The sequence below is a fragment of the Pristiophorus japonicus genome, chromosome 5 (genome assembly GCF_044704955.1).
Source record: "Pristiophorus japonicus isolate sPriJap1 chromosome 5, sPriJap1.hap1, whole genome shotgun sequence".
Lineage (NCBI taxonomy): Eukaryota > Metazoa > Chordata > Chondrichthyes > Pristiophoridae > Pristiophorus > Pristiophorus japonicus.
The window spans coordinates 76,286,539-76,308,539 of NC_091981.1; the positions used below are offsets into that span (position 1 = coordinate 76,286,539).

At 43.1% G+C, this 22,001-nt stretch overlaps 1 protein-coding gene across 13 annotated transcripts in view; it reads right to left on the reverse strand.

Annotated features, from left to right (window-relative positions):
- Positions 1–22,001, reverse strand: part of LOC139264375 (ubiquitin thioesterase otulin-like) — a 138,310-nt gene that overhangs the window by 78,356 nt on the left and 37,953 nt on the right. For all 13 annotated transcript variants that reach the window (XR_011593332.1, XM_070880732.1, XM_070880729.1 and 10 more), the window contains 2 exons: positions 18,761–18,973; positions 17,428–17,655 (listed from right to left, as the gene is read on the reverse strand). Coding sequence is in view for 12 of the 13 variants with exons in the window: in XM_070880732.1 (XP_070736833.1) it covers positions 17,428–17,655; positions 18,761–18,973 (441 nt within the window). In the remaining variant the exon portion in view is untranslated. The remainder of the gene's footprint in view (positions 1–17,427; positions 17,656–18,760; positions 18,974–22,001) is intronic.

Consider the following 22,001-nt stretch of genomic DNA (forward strand, 5'->3'; position numbering starts at 1 on the left):
ACATTTGATGTAGTGTATATGGATTTTAGCAAGACTTTTGATAAGGTCCCACATGGCAGACTGGTCACGAAAGTAAAAGCCCATGAGATCCAAGGCAAAGTGGCAAGTTGGATCCAAAATTGGCTCAGAGACAGGAAGCAAAGGGTGTTTTTGTGGGGTTCCACAGGGCTCAGTACTAGGTCCCTTGCTTTTTATGGTATATATCAATGATTTAGAATTGGGGTATGATTAAGAAGTTTGCAGAGGATACGAAAATTAGCTGTGTGATTGATAATGAAGGAGGAAGTTGTAGCCTGCAGGAAGATATCAATGAACTAGCCAGATGGGCAGAACAGTGGCAAATAGAATTCAATCTGGAGAAGTGTGAAGTAATGCATTTGGCGAGGGCTAACAAGGCAAGGGCATACACATTAAATGGTACGAAAAGTGCAGAGGAACAAAGGGACCTTGGAGTGCGTGGCCACAGGTCCCTGAAGGTAGCATGCCAGGTAGATAAAGTGGTTGAAGGCATACGGAATACTTGCCTTTATTAGCTGAGGTATTGGCCCTGAAATTCCAGTCGGAGGCTTCCTTCGGACGAACGCTTCCAACCTGAAATTTCTCTTCGAATGTACCCGATGGTCTTGGAGGCGCCTTGGATTCCGGTCAGAGGCCTTCTTTCCAGGCGCTTCGCAGCGTGTCCATGTCTTCTAGATACGCACGGAGAAGCTGGAGTCAAGTGGGCCTGGACAACCAATGACGGTACTCATTGATAGTAAGTAATGGGAACTCCCGATTTTACGAGTTCCCATTACTATCAATGAGAAGAACCCCCTAAAACACCCAAACACAACATAATAAATTAAAAAAAACACACAAATTTAAAATTAATTGAAATTAAAGTTAATTAGATGTTTTAGAAAAGAAATATATGTTGGGGATTTTTTTTTTAGTGAATTTTAATAGGGTTTAAAATCAACTTACCTTAGTGGACAGGGTTTTTGCTATAAAAATGTGTATTTAAATTTTATTTTTATGTTTTAAAATGCTTACGCTGGTAAAAGTAAACTATGCGCCTGCTTTTTACCAAGCATAAGAGTTTGAAGGACATTCGCTGGGCAAGAGATGGGCAAATAGCCCAATCTCGCCCGCGTGGATGTCCTTCCTGTGGAGATGTGGAGGACCTGTCAAGAGATATCGACAGATCGGAAAAGCCGGTTTTCGGTGCAAGCGCATTGCACGCCAAACAACAGCTTTTGCAAGGCCTCGCCGGGTCCGTACGTATTCTGCCAGAATTTCAGGGCCATAGAATACGAGCTGCGAGGTTATGCTTGAACTGTATAAAACACTAGTTAGGCCACAGCTAGAGTACTGCGTGCAGTTCTGGTAACCACATTACAAGAAAGATGTGACTGCACTAGAGAGGGTGCAGAGGAGATTTACAAGGATGTTGCATGTTGGCATGCAGGCACAGCAGGCAGTGAAGGCGGCAAATGGCATGTTGGCCTTCATTGCTAGGGAATTTGAGTATTGGAGCAGGGCGGTCTTACTGCAATTGTACAGGGCCTTGGTGAGGCCTCACCTGGAATATTGTGTTCAGTTTTGGTCTCCTAATCTGAGGAAGGACGTTCTTGCTATTGAGGGAGTGCAGCGAAGGTTCACCAGACTGATTCCCGGGATGGCTGGACTGACATATGAGGAGAGACTGGATCAACTGGGCCTTTATACACTGGAGTTTAGAAGGGTGAGAGGGAATCTCATAGAAACGTATAAGATTCTGATGGGACGGGACAGATTAGATGCGGGAAGAATGTTCCCGATGTTGGGGAAGTCCAGAACAAGGGGACAGTGTCTTAGGATAAGGGGTAGGCCATTTAGGACTGAGATGAGGAGAAACTTCTTCACTCAGAGTTGTTAACCTGTGGAATTCCCTGCCGCAGAGTGTCGTTGATGCCAGTTCATTGGATATATTCAAGAGGGAGTTAGATGTGGCCCTTACGGCTAAAGGGATCAAGGGGTATGGAGAGAAAGCAGGAAAGGGGTACTGAGGTGAATGATCAGGCATGATCATATTGAATGGTGGTGCAGGCTCGAAGGGCCAAATAGCCTACTCCTGCACCTATTTTCTATGTTTCTATGTTGCCTGGACTGGAGAATTTTAGCTATGAGGATACATTGGATAGGCTGGGTTTATTTTCTTTGGAACAGAGGGGAGACCTTATTGAGGTGTGTAAAATTATGAGGGGCCTAGAGTGGAAAGGAAGGACCTATTTCCCTTAGCAGAGGAGTCAACAACCAGGAGGCATGGATTTAAAGTAATTGGTAGGAGGTTTAGAGGGGAGATTTCTTCACCCAGAAGTTGGTGGGGATCTGGAACTCACATGCCTGAAAGAGTGGTAGGGGCAAACCTTCACCACATTTAAAAAGCACTCGGATGTGCACTTGAAGTGCCGTAACCTACCACCAAGGACCAAGACCTAGAAAGTGGAATTAGGCTGGATAGCTTTTTGTCGGCCAGCATGTATACAATGGGCCGAAATGGCCTCCTTTCATGCTGTACGTTTCTATGATTCTATGAAAACAAAGTGAACAATCAGCTGCTATCAATAGAAGAGGTGCAAATGAGACCACTAATTTTTGGAAAATCCTTTTGGCTGCCATCTTAGGTTCTCTAATAAGTTGAGCACCTACTACTGAAAAAAAGTCTAACATGATAAACATAAATTACAAAAAAAGGTCAAAATACAATGACATTAACACTGCTTGAAATGTCCATTTCTATCACAGGCCCATGCTATTGCCAAACCTAAAGATCCAAGACTTATTACCGTTCGGTCAGGAGACTGAAGCTAGCAAGCAACAGCTCCCAGCATATAACCGCACATACCACTTGTAGAAATTGTGATTGACAACAAAACTAGCAATTCAGAAGATGCCAGTATTTTATAAACCCGGCACTCATTTCCAAGTGTTGGAACTATAAACCCTCATCCTCCTCCCATTTACAGGTGATGGCAAATTCCTGACAGAAAATAAGATAGAAATTATTTTCAAAGCATCAAATATGAATGAAAGCATTCACAAGAAATTATACATAATTAAATTAGCCGTGCATTTATACTCCTCCCAGTCTCGTTCAAGAATATTGTTCTGGTTTGGTTTTTACTTCCCTAATGCATAGGTCCAAGTGTAGATGTCTGAGGCCCCTCCTTACAAAGCCCAATTAACAATTGAACACACTGCCACAATACTCTCTACTGTACAAAAGCATTATGTAACCTCAATCCTACTAAAGCAGGGAGAACTCAGGTGTGATTGAGAGGCCAAGCTGCAAAATGTCCTGGTTCAGAGTGCATCAGAGACCAGCAGTTTGTTGCCTACCAACTCATGCATTCGTTCACACAGCCCAAGTGCTTCCTGACTGGCCTACTCATAGGTTCCCAGCTTACCTGCCTATCCAGAGTACTTGCTGGCATTTATGCTCCACATCCCATTAAACTGCTACAATTCCAGAGTCGCCCTAGACCCAAGTGCTCTCAGCAGCCCCATCCCCAGGAGTACACCCAGGTCCAGCCTTCTCCTCCCCAAAGTCCTTGGCTGGATCTCCTTCCCTCCCAAATATTCCCCTTGGTTACAACGTTTCTACTTTTCCAAATCTCCCTTCTTGTCCTTGCCCTCAACCAACCTTGCTACAGCATCTCTCAGCCATTCGCACACCATCTCAGTATGTATTGCCTCACAACTTCTTGCATACCCAAAGCAAAAAAAGTGTTAAATATGGAGTACCCAGTAGAGGAACATACATTATAAAATTACAGAAACATACTAAAAGAGGTATGGGGGGTGGGGAGGAAGAGGAGGAGAGACACAAAATAAATTGAGTGGAAAAGCAGAGAACAGAATTTTGGGTCTCAGCAATGCCACAGGAGGTCAATTGTGTCATTATGTGGAATAATGCTTGTTACAAAATAAGGTATCCTCCAATTCACCATAACGATCAAGAAAGCTTATAATATATACTACAGGTATTATAACATTAGCCCTTTTAAAAAATATATATATATCTCTTTTGGCAGACACACTTTTATTAAATTCTAGGGTTTAAAAAGACTTCCATTTTGCACAGCTGCTTTTTATATTTGCAGGCAAAAATCAAAATCTCAACTACCAGTCTTAAATTGCCTGAAAACCCTTTCCTTGTTATCGAGATAGAGAAAAAAAATCTACAAAACAGGAAGCACTATAAACTGTAGAATCAGAGTTTAAACTGAAAGAGAACCCACCTAACTCTCTAGTCACTGCCTTGACAAAGTCTGGCTCTTTTTGAAGTGTTCACAGAGCCTTCCATATCAGAAGAGTACATTCCACCTCCAGATTCTGTTAACAAACCACTCTTATGTTCTTGTAACATGGCTTTCTGCACAACCTCAATACAAGCACATTTCTCCTCTTGTTCAGGTTTTGCTGAAGTGTTGCAGCTAGGTTTTAGAAAGATTTAATTTAAGTTTAATTCATTGATGGGACAGCTTTTAAGGACCTACACAAATTATTTTAAGAAATAGACATCTGTGCAAATCAGTCAAAAAGAATCTTTGATATTTTAAACTTACTGCCCTTATCTTTTTTTTTTAAATACACACACTATATTTTATATAAATAAAACAAACAAAATCCCCTGAGATTGTCATTTTTTATTAATTCACACTTCTCCCTACTTAATTTATTATGAATTTTAGTCTCAGTTCTTGTTGCACACAATTGCTTGGGTTGTTATGGTCAGTTTCTCTGCCTCCTTCCAAAAATTATGGGTAATCAAGAAATCAACATTACTCAATTTTGTTCCATAAACATCAGTGCCACAATTTATAATTAGTTTTAAACAAAAGGACCAGCGTTAATTCTTAGTTGGAAACCAATATGACAACCTAGTTATGGGTGTTCCATTTGTGAAAGTGAAATGGAAATGTATCCAGTTAGAAAAAAAACCCAAGTAATCTCAAGCACATTTTCGGGACTTATGAGAACAGCTGACCAAGATTAGTAGTTGTATCATACACGACCTTCTTGCCCGAGAATTGGTCTGCAGAACTTAATTCAGTTTTCTTCTGAGCCTCCATGAACTAGTTTACTTCCACAAGACAAACCCATCAGCCAACCCACAATTAGTTTAATATTTTCTTGGAACATTGGGCCTTCAGTTTTGCCTAGTTATTAGTTTTTCCACAAGTCCCACTAAACTAAGCCTTTAGACTTCCAAACATAATCTACAATCAAATTAGATTACCATTTTACACCTCTCACACAAGCTTAAAATTGGGTCCTGATGATTACAGCAACTCAAGTTCCGGGTTTTGGAGCTTGAACAGCGGCTGGAGTCACTGCGATGCATCCGCGAGACTAAGAACTTCGTGGACAGCACGTTTCTAGAGGTGGCCACCTCACAGCTTACGGGTGTTCAGGCAGACAGGAAGTGAGTGACCGCCAGACAGAAGAGAAGGACCAGGCAGGTAATGCAGGAGTCCCCTGAGTGCATCTCGCTCTCCAACCAGTATTCTGTTCTGAGCGGGCAATGGTTGCTCTGCGGAGTGCAGCCAAAGCCAAGTACATGGTACCAAGGGTGGCTCAGCTGGTGGGGGGGGGGGGGGGGGGGGGGGAAAGAGAAAGAAGAGTGCAAGAGCAATAGTGGTTGGGGATTCGATAGTTAGGGAAGACGACAGGCATTTCTTCAGCCACAAACATGACTCCAGGATGGCAAGTTGCCACCCTGGTGCCAGGGTCAAGGATGTCACAGAGTGGCTGCAGGGCATTCTGGGGGGAGAAGATAAACAGCCAGAGGTCGTGGTCCATATCAGTACCAATGACATAGGCAGAAAGAGGGATGAGGTCCTGTAGGCAGAGTTGAGAGAGCTGGGAGAGAGATTAAAAAGCAGGACCTCAAAAAGGTAGTCATCTCCAGATTATCCTGGTGCCACAAGCTAGTGAGAACAGAAATATGAGGATAGGACACATGAATGCGTGGCTGGAAGGCTGTTGCAGGAGGGAGGGCTTTAAAATCCTGAGGCATTGCAACTGTTTCTGGGGGAGGTGGAACCTGTACAAGCCGGACAGGACGCACCTCAACAGAGCAGAGACCAATATCCTCGCCGGGGAGGGGGGTTGCAACTGCTGTTGGGGAGGGTTTAACTAGCTTTGTAGGGGGAATGGGAACATGAGAATAGATTCAGTAGGGAGAGAAGCAAAGCTGGAATTGGAAAGTAAAAAAGTAGAAAGTGAATTTGGAAGACAGCAGAAACAAGGGCAAAGCTTTTGATAAGGTCCCAGATGGTAGACTGGGCAAGCAGGTTAAATCACATGGGATCCAGGGCAAAGTGGCTAGTTGGATCCAAAATTGGCTTAGAGATAGGAAGCAAAGGGTAATGGTTGTTGGATGCTTATGTGACTGGAAGGATGTTTCCAGTGGGGTTCCGCAGGGCTGTGCTCGGTCCCTTGCTTTTTGTGGTATATATGGAGGCCGAGGGCGCTGAGGCCGAGAGGGTGGGAGCGCAGGACCCCACAGAGATCGGGAGTTCGGAGGCCAGAAGTCTGAGAGTTCGGGAGGCCACTGAGTTGGTAAATATCTCTCTTTTCTCTATTTCTTTTCAATTAGATTTTAAACTAGATAAGTCTAACTACAGGGATGGCAGGGCTGCTCAGTCCCATGGAGTGCATATCCTGCGGCATGTAGGACGCTTTGCGCGGCCTAGACAACCATGTGTGCAGGAGGTGTCTCCAGCTTAAACTACTCGAGCTCCGCGTTACGGAGCTGGAGCTGCGGGTGGAGTCAATACGGTGCATTCGCGAGGCTGAGAACTACATGCATAGCACGCTTCAGGAGGTGGTCACCCCGCAGCTTAAAAGCGTTCAGGCAGAGGGGAAGTGGGTGACCACCAGACGAAGTAAGAATGCTAGGCAGGTAGTGGAGTCCCCCCATGAGTCCATCTCACTTTCAAACTGATACTCACTTTTGAGTATCGGTAAGGGCAATGATGTCTCTGGGGAGTGCAGCCACAGCCAAGTCCAAGGCACCACGGGTGGCTCAGCTGCACAGGGGGGAGGTACGAAGAATAAGAGAGTTCGAGTGATAGAGCATTCTATAGTTAGGGGAACACACAGGTGCTGCTGCGGCCGTAGACGTGACTCCCGAATGGTTTGGTGCCTCCTGGTGCCAGGGTCAAGGATATCACAAAGCGGACGCAGGGCATTCCGGGGGGGGGGGGGGGGGTGAGGAAAAGAGAGGGTAAACAGCTGGAGGTAGAAGTCCATATCGGGACAAGCGACATACATAGAGGGATGAGATCCTACAGGCAGAATTCAGGGAGCTAGGAAGAAAGTTAAAGGGTAGGACCTCAAAAAGGTAGTTATCTCAGAGTTACTACCGGTGCCATGTGCGAATGAGTACAAGAATAGAAGGATAAAGAGGATGAACACATGACTGGAGAGTTGGTGTAGGAGGGAGGGCTTTAAATTCTTGAGGTATTGGGACAGCTTCTAGGGGAAAATAGGACCTGTACAAACCGGACGGTTGCACCTCAACAGTGCCGGGACCAATATCCTCGCAGGGAGTTTTGCTAGTGCTGTTGGGGAAAGTTTAAACTAGCTTGGCAGGGAATGTGAACAGGAGAACAAATTTAATAGGGATGGAAGTAAAGCAGAAATTGAATAGCAAGAATCTAGAAAGCGAATCCGTAAGACAGAGGAAACAAGGCCTTCCTGTGCTAAATGGCATATATTATAATGCAAGGAGTATAACGAATAAGGCGGATGAGCTAAGAGCACAGGTAGACATTTAGAAGTATGACATTATAGCCATTACAGAAACATGGATGAAAGAGGGGCAGGTTTGGCAGCTCAATATTCCTGGTTACAGAATTTTGAGTCAAGGTGGGGGGGGGGGGGGGGGGGTAAAAAAAAAAGGGGTACTAATTAAAGAAACTATTACGCAGGAATGATATGTTAGAGGGATCATCAAATAAAGCCATATGGGTCAAATTCAAAAATAAAAGAGGGCCTGGGCATGTATTATAGCCCCCCAAACAGTGGGATGGAGATAGAGGAGCATATATGTAGGCAAATTGCTGTGAAGTCCAAAAACCATAGGGTAGTAATAGTAGGGGATTTTAAGTATCCAAATATTGATTGGGACAAATAGAGTGTGAAGGGTATAGAGGGTGCGGAATTCTTAAAATGCATTCAAGAGAACTATTTTTAGTCAGTATGTAGCAAGCCCAACACGAAAGGGGGCGGTCTTGGATTTAGTTTTGGGGAATGAAGCGGGACAGGTTGAAGAGGTATTAGTGGGAGAGCACTTGGGTGCCAGTGACCATAATTCAGTCAGATTCAAGTTGGTTATGGATAAGGACAAGGATAAGCCTGGAATAAAAGACCCGAATTGGGGAAAAGCTAATTTTGCTAAGTTAAGGAGTAATTTAGCCACAGTGGACTAGAAACAGCTACTTGTGGGTAAATCTGTGGGAGGCATTCAAGGAGGAGATCCGGTAGGCTCAGGCCAAACATGTGCTCTTAAAGAAAAAGGAAGGGAATAATAATTCTGGAGCCCCCTGAATGTCTAGGGACTTACAGGGGAGGATAAAGAAAAAAAGGGACGTTTATGTCATATACCAAAGCTAAATACTATAGCATCTTTAGAGGTATACAGAAAGTTGAGAGGCAAAATTAAAAAGGATATTAGGAATGCTAAGAGAGCACAAAAAATTATTGGCTAATAAGATTAAGGAAAACCCCAAGATGTTCTATAAATATATTAAGAGTAAAAGGGTAACTAAAGAAAGGGTAGGGCTGATTAGAGACCATGAGGGTAATCTTTGTTTGGAGGCGGAAGATGTTGGTAAGATTCTTAAAGAATACTTTGCATCTGTGTTCACAAAGGAAAGGGACAATGCAGATACTGCTATTGAGAAAGAGTGTGATATTCTGGATGAAATAAATAGTGAGAGAGGAGGTATTAAGGGGTTTAGCAGCTTTGAAAGTAGATAAGACCCAAAGCCCAGATGAAATGCATCCCAGGCTGTTGAGCGAAGTAAAAGAGGAAATAGCAGGAGGCCTTGACCATCATTTTCCAGTCCCCTTTGGATTTGGACATGGTGCCAGAGGATTGAAGGACTGCTAATGTAGTACCCTTGTTTAAGAAGGGAGAAAGGGATAGGCCGAGTAATTACAGGCCTGTCAGCCTACCCTCAGTGGTGGGAAAATTATTGGAAAAAATCCTGAAAGACAGAATAAATCTACAATTGGAAAGGCAAGGATTAATTAGGGACAGTCAGCATGGATTTGTTAAGGGCTTGACTAACCTAACTTTTTGAGGAGGTAACCAAGAGGTCGATGAGGGTAGTGCGTACGATGTAGTGTATATGAACTTTAGCAAAGCTTTTGATAAGGTACCACATGGCAGACTGGTCACGAAGGTTAAAGCGGCAAGTTGGATCCAAAACTGGCTTGGAGGTAGGAAGCAAAGGGTAATGGTTGATGGATATTTTTGTGACGAAGGATTTTTCTAGTGGGGTTCCGCAGAGCTCAGTACAGGGCTTTTAGTGGTATATAATTGACGATTTAGATTTGAATATAGGGAGCATGATTAAGAAGTTTGCAGATGACACTAAAACTGGCTGTGTGGTTGATAATTAAGAGGAAAGTCATGGACTGCAGGAGGATATCAATCTACTGGTCAGGTGGGCAGAGCAGTGGCAAATGGAATTTAATTCAGAGAAGTGTATGGTGATGCACTTTGGGAGGGCTAATAAGGAAAGGGTATGCACATTATGGAGGGGGAGGGGGGAACAGCAAGTTGTCGTGGTGCATATAGGTACCAACGATATAGGTAAAAAACAGGATGAGGTAATACAAGCTGAATTTAGGGAGCTAGGAGTTAAATTAAAAAGTAGGACCTCAAAAGGTAATAATCTCAGGAGTGCTACCAGTGCCACGTGCTTGTCAGAGTAGGAATTGCAGGATAGTTCAGATGAATACGTAGCTTGAGGAATGGTGCAAGGAGGAGGGATTCAAATTCCTGGGGCATTGGAACCGGTTCTGGGAGAGGTGGGACCAGTACAAACTGGCCGGTCTACACCAGGGCAGGACCGGAACCAATGTCCGAGGGGGGAGTGTTTGTTAGTGCTGTTGGGGAGGGGGATGGAAACCTATGCAGGGAGGCAGAGGGAAGTAAAAAAAGGGGGCAGAAGCAAAAGGTAGGAAGCAGAAACGCAAGAGTGGCGGGCAGAAAAATCAAGGGCAAAAATCAAAAAGGCCACATTACAACATAATTCTAAAAGGACAAAGAGCGTTATAAAAACAAGCCTGAAAGCTCAGAGTTTCAATGCGTGGAGCATTCGTAATAAGGTGGATGAATTAACTGCGCAGATAGCTGTTAACTGATATGATGTAATTGGGATTACGGAGACATGGCTCCAGGGAAACCAAGGCTGGGAACTCAACATCCAGGGGTATTCAATATTCAGCAAGGATAGACAGGAAGGAAAAGGAGGTGGGGTAGCGTTACTGGCTAAAGAGGAGGATAATGCAATAGTAAGGAAGGACATTAGCTTGGATGATGTGGAATCTATATGGGTGAGCTGCAAAACACCAAAGGGCAGAAAACGTTAGTGGGAGTTGTGTACAGGGAGGTGGGGATGGCATCAAACAGGAAATTAGGGATGCATGCAATAAGGGTACAGCAGCTATCATGGGTAACTTTAACCTACATATTAATTGGGCTAACCAAACTGGTCGCAATACTGTGGAGGAAGATTTCCTGCAGTGTATAAGGGATGGTTTTCTAGACCAATATGTCGAGGAACCAACCAGAGAGCAGGCCATCCGAGACTGGATCTTGTGTAACGAGAGAGGATTAATTAGCAATCTAGTCACGCGTGGCCCCTTGGGGAAGAGTGACCATAATATGGTAGAATTCTTCATTAAGATGGAGAGTGAGAGAGTTAATTCAGAGACTAGGGTCCTTAACTGAAAGAAAGGAAACTTCGACGGTATGAGACATGAATTGACTAGGATGGACTGGCGAATGATACTTAAAGGGTTGATGGTGGATAGGCAATGGCAGACATTTAAAGATCACATGGATGAATTACAACTAGTGTACATCCCTGTCTGGCGTAAAAATAAAACGAAAGGTGGCTCAACCGTGGCTAACAAGGGAAATTAGGGATAGTGTTAAATCCAAGGAAGAGGCATATAAATTGGCCAGAAAAAGCAGCAAACCTGAGGACAGGGAGAAATTTAGAATTCAGCAGAGGAGGACTAGGGGTTTAATTAGGAGGGGGGAAATAGAGTATGAGTGCAAGCTTGCAGGGAACATAAAAACTGACTGCAAAAGCTTTTATAGATATGTGAAGAGAAAAAGATTAGTGAAGACTAATGTAGGTCCCTTGCAGTCAGAATCAGGTGAATTTATAATGGGGAACAAGGAAATGGCAGACCAATTGAACAAATACTTTGGTTCTGTCTTCACTAATGAAGACATGAATAACCTCCCGAAAATACTAGGGGACTGAGTGTCTAGTGAGGAGGATCTGAGGGAAATCCTTATTAGTCAGGAAATGGTGTTAGGGAAACTGATAGGACTGAAGGCTGATAAATCCCCAGGGCCTGATAGTCTGCATCCCAGAGTACTTAAGGAAGTAGCCCTAGAAAAAGTAGGCGGTCATTTTCTAAACTTCCATGGACTCTGGATCAGTACCTATGGATTGGGAGGGTAGTTAATGTAACCCCACTTTTTTTTTTTTTTTTAAAAAAGAGAGAAAACAGGGAATTATAGACCGGTTAGCCAGACATCGGTGGTGGGAAAAATGTGGGAATCAATTATTAAAAATGTAATAGCATGGCATTTGGAAAGCAGTGACAGGATCGGTCCAAGTCAGCATGGATTTATGAAAGGGAAATCATGCTTGACAAATCTTCTAGAATTTTTTAAGGCTGTAACTAGTAGAATGGATAAGGGAGAACCAGTGGATGTGGTGTATTTGGACTGTCAAAAGGCTTTTGACAAGGTCCCACACAAAAGATTAGTGTGCTAAAGTAAGGCACATGGTATTGGGGGTAATGTATTGACGTGGATAGAGAACTGGTTGGCAGACAGGAAGCAAAGAGTGGGAATAAACGGGTCCTTTTCAGAATGGCAGGCAGTGACTCGTGGGGTACCATGAGGTTCAATGCTGGGACCCCAGCTATTTACAATATACATTAATGATTTAGACGAAGGAATTGAATGTAATATCTCCAAGTTTGCAGATGCCACTAAGCTGGGTGGCAGTGTGAGCTGTGAGGAGGATGCTAAGAGGCTGCAGGGTGACTTGGACAGGTTAGGTGAATGGGCAAATGCATGGCAGATGCGGTATAATGTGAATAAATGTGAGGTTATCCACTTTGGTGGCAAAAACAGGAAGGCAGATTATCTGAATGGTGACAGATTAGTAAAAGGGGAGGTGCAATGAGACCTGGGTGTCATGGTACATCATTCACTGAAGTTAGGCATGCAGGTAGAGCAGGCAGTAAAGAAAGCAAATGGCATGCTGGCCTTCATAGCGAGAGGATTTGAGTATAGGAGCAGGGAGGTCTTACTGCAGTTGTATAGGGCCTCGGTGAAACCACACCTTGAGTACTGTGTGCAGTTTTGGTCTCCTAATCTGAGGAAGGACATGCTTGCTATTGAGGAAGTGCAGCAAAGGTTCACCAGACTAATTCCTGGGATGGCAGGACTGACATATGAAGAAAGACCGGATTGGCTGGCCTTATACTCACTGGAATTTAGAAGAATGAGAGTGGATCTCATAGAAGCATAAAATTATGACGGCACTGGACAGGTTAGATGCAGGAAGAATGTTCCCAATGTTGGGGAAGTCCAGAACCAGGGGTCACAGTCTAAGGATAAGGGGTAAACCATATAGGACCGAGATGAGTAGAAACCTTTTCACCCGGAGAGTGGTGAACCTGTGGAATTCTCTCCCACAGAAAATTGTTGAGTCCAGTTCGTTGGATATATTCAAGAGAGAGTTAGATGTGGCCCTTATGGCTAAGGGAATCAGGGGATATGGAGAGAAGGCTGGAGCGGGGTACTGAAGTTGCATGATCATACTGAATGGTGGTGCAGGCTCGAAGGGCCGAATGGCCTATCCTGCATCTATTTTCTATGTTTCTATGTAAAGCGGTAGGCCCCTTAATAGTGTAGATGAACAAAGGGACCTAGGAGTGCTTGTCCAGATCCCTGAATGTAGCAGGCCAGGTGAATAAGGTGGTTAAGAAGGCATACGGAATGCTTGCCTTTATTGGCCGAGGCACAGAATATAAGAGCAGGGAGGTTATGCTCAAGTTGTTTAATACTTTGGTTAGGCCACAGCTGGAGTACTGTGTGCAGTTCTGGTCACCGTATTATAGGATTGCACTAGAGAGGCTGTAGAGGAGATTTACTAGGATGCTGCCTGGAGTGGAGAATCTTAATTGAGGACAGATTGGATAGGCTAGGTTTGTTCTCATTAGAACAGGGGAGGTTGAGAGGAGACCTCGGAGTTGTACAAAATATTGAGGGGCCTGGACATAGTGGATAGTAAGGGCTTATTTCCATTGGTGGAGGGATCTATTACGAGGGGGCATGGTTTTAAGGAGGTTGGTGGAACGTTGCGAGGATTTGAGGGGGGGCTTCTTTACTCAGAGGGTGTGGGGATCTGGAACTCGCTGCCTGGAAGAGTGGTGGATGTAGAAACCCTCACCACTTTTAAGAGATGGTTGGATAGGTACTTAGGGTTACGGACCTAGAGCTGGTAATTGGGATTAGACTGGATGACCTTTTGTTAAATGGCGCAGATATAATGGGAAGTACTGCAGGGAATTGAACACGGTCAGGGTGATCTCCTGGACTAGTTTCGATCGCCTGGATGGGTCGGAGAGGAATTTTCCCAGATTTTTCTCTCCCTAAATTGGCCTGGGTTTTTAAATCTGGTTTTTGCCTCTCCCAGGAGATCACATGGCTCCGGTTGGGGTGGAAGGTAGAATGTTTTAGCGTAAGGGGTGTCGCAGTTGTGTGGGGCAGACTGGTTGGGCTGGGTGCTCTTTACCTGTCTGCCAATGTTCATAGGTTTATATGTAACCTTCAGGGCTGCTGACCGAGGGCCGTGCGGCTCTTTGTCGGCCGGAATGGCCTCCTTCTGCGCTGTAAATTTCTGTGTTTCTAAAATAGACAACAAGGAACTTTGGCAGTGCTAAATGGTATATAATTCAATGCAAGGAGGAAAGGAAATAAGACAGATGAGCTTAGAGCACAGATAGACACTTAGGAGTATGATATTATAGCTATCACTGAGAAATGGCTGAAAGAAGTGCAGGTATGGCAACTCAACATTCCTGGCTACAGGGTTTTCAGATGGGATTGAGAGGGGGGGTTAAAAAAAGTGGGGGTGGTGGGTTCACAGTATTGATTAAAGAAACAATTACAGCTATGAGGAGGAATGATATATTGGAAGGATCATCAAATGAGGCCACATGGATCAAATTGAAGAACAAAAAAGGGGCGATCACACTGCTAGGAGTGTACAATAGATCTCCAAACATACAGATGGAGATAGAAGAGAAAATATGTAAGCAAATTTCAAAAGAAGTGCAACAACTATAGGCAGTAATAGTAGGGGATTTCAACCAGCCTAATATTAACTGGTATAAACTTAGCGTGAAAGATAGAGGGTGCGGAATTCCTAAAATGCATTCAGGAGAACTTTTTTTTTTTTTAAAGCCAGTATGTAGCAAGGGAGGGTCGGTTCTGGACTTAAAGTTTTCAGAGCATTTTGGTGCTCGAGATCATAATTCAGTTAGATTAAGGTAGTTATGGAAAAGGATGAAGATAGACCAGGAATAAAAGTTCTCAATTGGGGAACAGCCAATTTTGATAAGGTGATTTAGTCATAGTGCTCTAGAAACAGCTACTTGAAGTTAAATCAGTGTCAGAGCAGCGAGAAGCATTCAAGAAGGAGTTCCAGAGGGTTCAGAGCAAGTATGCTCCCTGAAAGAAAAAGGGGAGCACTAACAAATCTGGAGCCCCCCAGGATGTCAAGGGACATACAGGGCAAGATAAAAAAAAAAAGGGAAGCTTATGACAGATACCGAGGGCTCAATACTGCAGAAACCCTATTGGAGTATAGAAAGTGCAGGGGTGAAATTAAAAAAGGAAATTAGGAAAGCAAAAAAGAGTGTGTCTGAACATATTTTGCCTGGTAAAATCAAGGAAAGCCCAAAGATGTTTTATAAATACATTAAGAGCAAGAGGATAACTAAAGAAAGAGTAGGGCCTATTCAAGACCATAAAGGTAATGTGTGTGTGGAGGCGGAAGAAGTGGGTATGGTTCTTAATGAAAACTTTGCATCTGTTCTCACAAAAGAGAGGAGCGATGCAGCCATTGCAATCAGGGGGGAGGAGTGTGAAATATTAGATGAAATAAACAGAGAGAGAGAAAGGAAGTATTAAGGGATTTAGCAGCTTTCAAAGTAGATAAATCCCTAGGCCCGGATGAAATGTATCCCAGGTTGTTAAAGGAAGCAAAAGAGGAAATAGCAGAGACTCTGACCATAATTTTCCAATCTTCTCTGGCTACTGGTGTGCTGCCAGAGGACTGGAGGACTGCTAACATGGAACCTTTGTTTAAAAAGGAGAAAGGAAGACAGAGTAATCACAGGCCAGTCAGCCCAACCTCGGTGGTTGGAAAAGTATTGGAAAAAATTCTTAAGGACAGGATAAATCTTCACTTTAGAAAGAAACGGATCAATCAAGGACAGTCAGCATGGATTTATTACGGAAAGGTCATATCTGACTAACTTGATTGAATTTTTGAGGAGGTAACAAGGAGAGTTGATGAGGGTAGTGCATTTGATGTAGTGTATATGGATTTTAGCAAGGCTTTTGATAAGGTCCCATGGCAGACTGATCACGAAGTGTAAAAACCCATGGGATCCAGGGCAAAGTGGCTAGTTTGATCCAAAATTGGCTCAGAGGCAGGAAGCAAAGGGTAATGGTTGATGGGTGTTTTTGTGACTGGAAGGCTGTTTCCAGTGGGGTTCAGTACTAGGTCCTTGCTTTTTGTGGTATATATCAATGATTTAGACTTGAATGTAGGGGGTATGATTAAGAAGTTTGCAATTGATACTAAAATCGGCTGTGTGGTTGATAAAGAAGAAGAAAGCTGTAGACTGCAGGAAGATATCAATGAACTGGTCAGGTGGGCAGAACAGTGGCAAATGGAATTCAATCCGGAGAAGTGTGAGGTAATGCATTTGTGGAGGGCTAACAAGGCAAGGGAACAAACATTAAATGATCATGTAAACTGAGAAGTATAGCGGAACAAAGGGACCTTGGAGTACATGTCCACAGATCCCTGAAGGTAGCATGCCAGGTAGATAAGGTGGTTAAGAAGGCATACAGAATACCTGCCTTTATTAGCCAAGACATAGAATACATAGAAGAGCAGGGAGGTTATGCTTTAACTGTATAAAACACTAGTTAGGCCACAGCTAGAGTACTGCCCACATTTCAGGGAAGATGTGATTGCACTAGAGAGAGCACAGAGGAGATTTACGAGGATATTGTCTGGACTGGAGCCATGAGGAAAGATTGGGTAGGCTGGATTTGTTTATTTTGGAACAGAAGAAACCGAGGAGAGACCTTATTGTGGTGTATAAAATTATGAGGGGCCTAGATAGAGTGGATAGGACAGGGTCCTATAGCAGAGGGGTCAACAACCAGGGAACATAAATTTAAAGTAATTGATATAAAGTTTAGAGAGGATTGGAGGGGAAATTTCTTTACCTAGAGGGTGGTGGGGGTCTGGAACTCAATGCCTGAAAGGGTGGTAGAGGCAGAAACCGTCACATTTAAAATGTACTTGGATGTCTACTTGAAGTGCCGTAACCTACAGGGCTATGATCCAAGAGCTGGAAAGTGGGATTAGGCTGGATAGCTTTTTGTTGGCCGGCGCAGGCACAATGGGTCGAAATGGCCTCCACCGTTCTGTAAATTTCTAAAGATGATTCTATGATTATCTTTAAATGAAGTACTTTATTCACCTCACAAAAGTAGCTAATGATTAAACATCACAATTAAATCAGTCTGCAGAGTGTCCACCAGAGTGGCAGTTACCAGCAAAAGGATAAGTTAAAGTAACTTCAAAATTAGATCAATTCTGTGGGCATAGAACGAGGTGAACAAAAAGCTTGCTTGAAATTTGTATAATTACTATAGAGGAAACAAGGATGCATAATTTCTGTTCAAAGTGGCTGCAAGTTTGTTGATATATAAAAGCACTGAGTGGCAATAATCTCTCAATGTAGTTTATTGAGGTTTGGAAGAATTGCAGACTTGATGTATGCAACATACTAAGCACATTTATGTAAAATTTACTTTACCTTGTACTTGCCCATGTATTAGAACCAACCCGTTGATCTTCTACACTGGCAATTCCATTCACATCCGATGCTGGTTTGAGTTCTGATATGACAGTAGTATCCTGGACTTTGCCAGCAAGTTTCTGAAGGTCACTTTCTATCTGCTGTGAACTGGAGAGAGTGTCACACTTTTCATCCTTTACAATTTCCAAATCAGGTCCACTCACAGATGAAGCCTGCAGGGAGAAACTTAAGACGAAAACAATTAAGACTGTCAGACATCAATTATACACCAGTTTTTCTTACACAACAGATCTGCTGAAATGTTGAGCACATTTCCAAGATGTGACCAGCAACAACAATCTGCAGCCCAAATCAGTACTTCAAACTACTTAGTGAGTTATACGAGATTTGGTGCATTATCGCTGTCGCAGGATCTTGCTCAGAGAAAAAGCAGATGGACTAGATGCTTAAAATATCAGAATCAATATACTGTGCAGATATGAGCACATCATACAAAAGGCACAACTGCTGAACTTGGTTTGATCCTTTGTTCATCGCAATTAAGAACTCTGATTGTGAGGATTTGCATTCCTCCACCTAGAGCACCCAAAGAAATAAGAGTGCATACATGGAGTTATCTCTTTATTAAAGGACATCTATAATAGAAACAATCCCTTACCCATTCTCTCACCTCCCAGGCTTCCAAAATAAAAAAAATGGAACAAACTTTGGTACAGCCCAATGAGAATTCATGGCTTTCCAAAGCCTAGCCAAACGATTGTGAATTACAGCAGCTGAATGTTCTGGATAGGAAGCATACATTTGAATAGAAACCAAAATCCTGATCAAAAAAAGTGGCCAAAGAATCAACTTCCTAGTAGCAGAACTTAGCCCTGTTTCGGGCAGAACTTAGCCCTGTTTCATGGTACTGCTCAATAATATGGATACTAATCAGCCCAGACTGGAAGTCTGGTGCATTAATCCTGCTTTAAAAAGGTATGTAGGGTAGGTCACATTCCACTAGAATATCAATTTGGAAACAAATCAAAAGCCTCAATGAATTCAAATCTTCGCTCAGCGCAGATATAATCGCTCAGATTTTACAGTCGGTAGCAAAATAACAGAACTAACCATTCATTATACTTTCTCTTGCTAGCAGATTTTCAATAGATTATTGAAGGGCTCTTTAACACACTTGAAATGTCACTTTGATAGACCAAACCACTTCTGCTCTTATTCAGGAATATTTTTGTTCACTTCTTTCTCTCCCCCACCCCTCCTCCTCCCACACATGTAGCTTAGACATTCATATGGGCCTCAATGTGCAACTCTCAAAAAAGGGACAACTTACTTTACACTATCTTGTGTTTCAGAATTGGAGCAGTGATCTTGCAAGTTTTCAGTCCTTTCCAATACAGGTGGCACTTTTAGTTCTGGAGCCTCATCGGTCTTCTGGACTGCAGAAACTTGTTCCTGATGATCACTCTTTAACTGCTGTGTATGGGTGTCAGATTCTTTACTTTCAAAACCTGCTCTAATTGCAGTTGAAGACTGTGGGGAGAAACTAAAAGAAAGTTACTCTTGTAGAGTTGTTTATAGATCACTTTACCTGAACAATTACAGTAATATGTCCTGGATGTGTACTACAAAGCCATTAACTATAATGCACATATGAAATACAGCCAAAAAGAGATTTGCTTTAAAAAGTTACATCCACACTCCTATCACACTTGTATTCAGAAGTATCCACATTCCACTGAATATTGCACCACCACCCCACCCCAATAAACAACTCCTTTAAAATGTCTCAGTAATGCCATTCAAACATCAATTGATTGATTGTAAATTTGAAATGTGCGTGTCAAGAAATCTAGTTTTGTTACAATACCAACAAGACCATAAGAAGTTTCTGAAAAAAGATTGCAGATTGGTATTTGAATGCACACTAGAAACTGAATGCATACTAGATTTTGTAGATTTTTGCAGCTTTTATGTTCACCATTTTTTTTTTAATAACACTCCTGGTTCCATGTTGAACACCGATGAAATGCTAGTACCCTGTATATGGATAAACCCAATACATTGAAGATGGCAGACATCTGATTGGGGAAAAAAGTAGTAGGATTTCACATCCTGAAAAATGCCCATGCATGGGTGTTGGGCAACAATAGGATCAGGCTCAGTTGTGATGCTTTCCTTGGTCAAAAGTTCCGAAAGGATATTATAACCCGGTCAGGAAATTTTTAAAAACTGAATGCTTTTCAAAGTGAAAGCATTCCTATTCATTCTTTGAGTGGGTAAGCAAAAGAAAAAGCTAGGTTTATAAATCTAAGTAGCACTTCCAGCTTGTATGAAGTAACTCGACCACTGCAGAGCCAACTTTTAAAGCTACCTTTATGACAGAGGTGGCACACCACTAGATTCACTTAGCTCTCCCACTCAGTCCTGGCATGTGCAAAATGAGCAAAGGACCAAAAACATCCCAGTCCACATATACATTTCCTAGCAATGGTCTCAGAACACCATCGACAAGACTCTGAAACCACTAGAAACTGGTTATGTTCTTTTCTGGGGCCATACACAAGAAATAGAAGCAGCAGTAGGCCATACGGCCCCTTGAGCCTGCTCCGCCATTCAATAAGATCATGGCTGATCTGATCATAGACTCAGCTCCACTTCCCCAGCTGCTCCCCATAACCCATTATCCCTTATCATTTAAGAAACTGTCTATTTCTGTCTTAAATTTAGTCAATGTCCCAGCTTCCACAGCTCTCTGAGGCAATGAATTTCAGAGATTTACAACCCTCAGAAGAAATTTCTCATCTCTTAAATGGGCGGCCCCTTATTCCAAGATCATGCCTCTAGTTCTAGTCTCCCCCATCAGTGAAAACATCCTCTCTGCATCCACCCTGTCAAGCCCCCTCATAATCTTATACATTTCGATAAGATCACCTCTCATTCTTCTGAATTCCAATGAGTCGAGGCCCAACCTACTCAACCTTTCCTCATAGGTCAACCCCCTCATCCCCGGAATCAACCTGGAACTGCCTCGAAAGCAAGTATATCCTTTTGTAAATATGGAAACCAAAACTGCATGCAGTATTCCAGGTGTGGCCTCACCAATACCTTGTATAGCTGTAGCAAGACTTCCCTGCTTTTATACTCCATCCCCTTTGCAATAAAGGCCAAGATACCATTGGCCTTCCTGATCACTTGCTATACCTGCATACTATCCTTTTGTGTTTCATGCATAAGAACGCCCAGGTCCCGCTGTACTGCAATCTTTCTCCATTTAAATAATAACTTGCTCTTTGATTTTTTTCTGACAAAGTGCATGACCTCACACGTTCCAACATTATACTCCATCTGCCAAAATTTGCCCACTCACTTAGCCCGTCTATGGGCTCAATTTTGGCCATTTTCCCCAATCAACTTGCTCCAAAGTAACTCAGTTAGGTACGATTTTTTTTAGTTCAGGTTTTTTTTCAAAAAGGGGGCGTACCCAGCCACTTATGCCAGTTTTGGCCATTTAGGCCAGCTAAAAGTTACTCCAAATCCACTTCGGTCAGCATATGTGGCCAGCTCTGAAATAATCTTGCGGGCAATTAAGAAATCGGCGCAGGTAAGTAAGTAAGGACCTGCAAATAAAAGTTGAAATAACTCAACAAAAATAAAGAACTCAGGTAAACAATTGAATAATAAATAATTGTACCTGGGAAAGGGGAAGCTAAGGGGGGGGGGGGGGGGGGGGGGGGTGGTGAGGAGAGGCTGGGCTCAGCAGAAACACGGCAAAGTTTCAGGAGGTTGAAGGGGGGACGCCAGTGGTATTGCAGCCAGCGGGAGGGGCGGAGCCAGGTCCAGATGCTGAAAACAGTGCCGGGAACTCTGCACATGCACTCTAGAGTGTGCGTGCATGTGCAGTAAGCTCCTCGCAGCCCTGCGGGCCTTAGCCCTGGCCAAATGGGCTCAGTGATCAGCAGTCCGCTGCCCTGTTCAGATTCTTTCTCCCCCCTCCCACGTTCAGCCTCCATTCACCCCCCAGTCTTCCTTCCTGCAATTAAGTGCTTTATCTCTGCTCAATGCCTGCCAACAGTTGGGTTTATGCTTTAAGAAATTATTTTTTTTTAAATTTGCGTTGATATGTATGTAACTACTAGTTTGGTGGCTTAAATTGCTACATAGGTGAATCAACTCCATGCACTTTTGGGAAGCAAGACAAAGCCATTTCTTCTCTGCTGCAGCAGCTTTTATACAAGTCTTGCAATTCATTGAGCAGCAGGAATTCCCAGAAAGTATCTGTGTTAGCCAATTAACAAGCAATCGCATGCATTGTAAGTTACTATTTGGCTCAGTACACAGTGAGATTTCACAACTAGCGATCACAGCGAAAGAAAGCTTTACTTCCTGCACTAGAAATCCCACTGGAGGAACATAGATTTTGGGGACATGGTATTATAACTAGGAATAAATCATAAATGCTAATGGCAGAAAATTACACTAGATTCTTGAACACTTCAATATACTTTTGTAGCTAGCATGCAAATATGATTGCACCGAATTACCTGTTAAAAACGGTGTTGTAATAATTACAC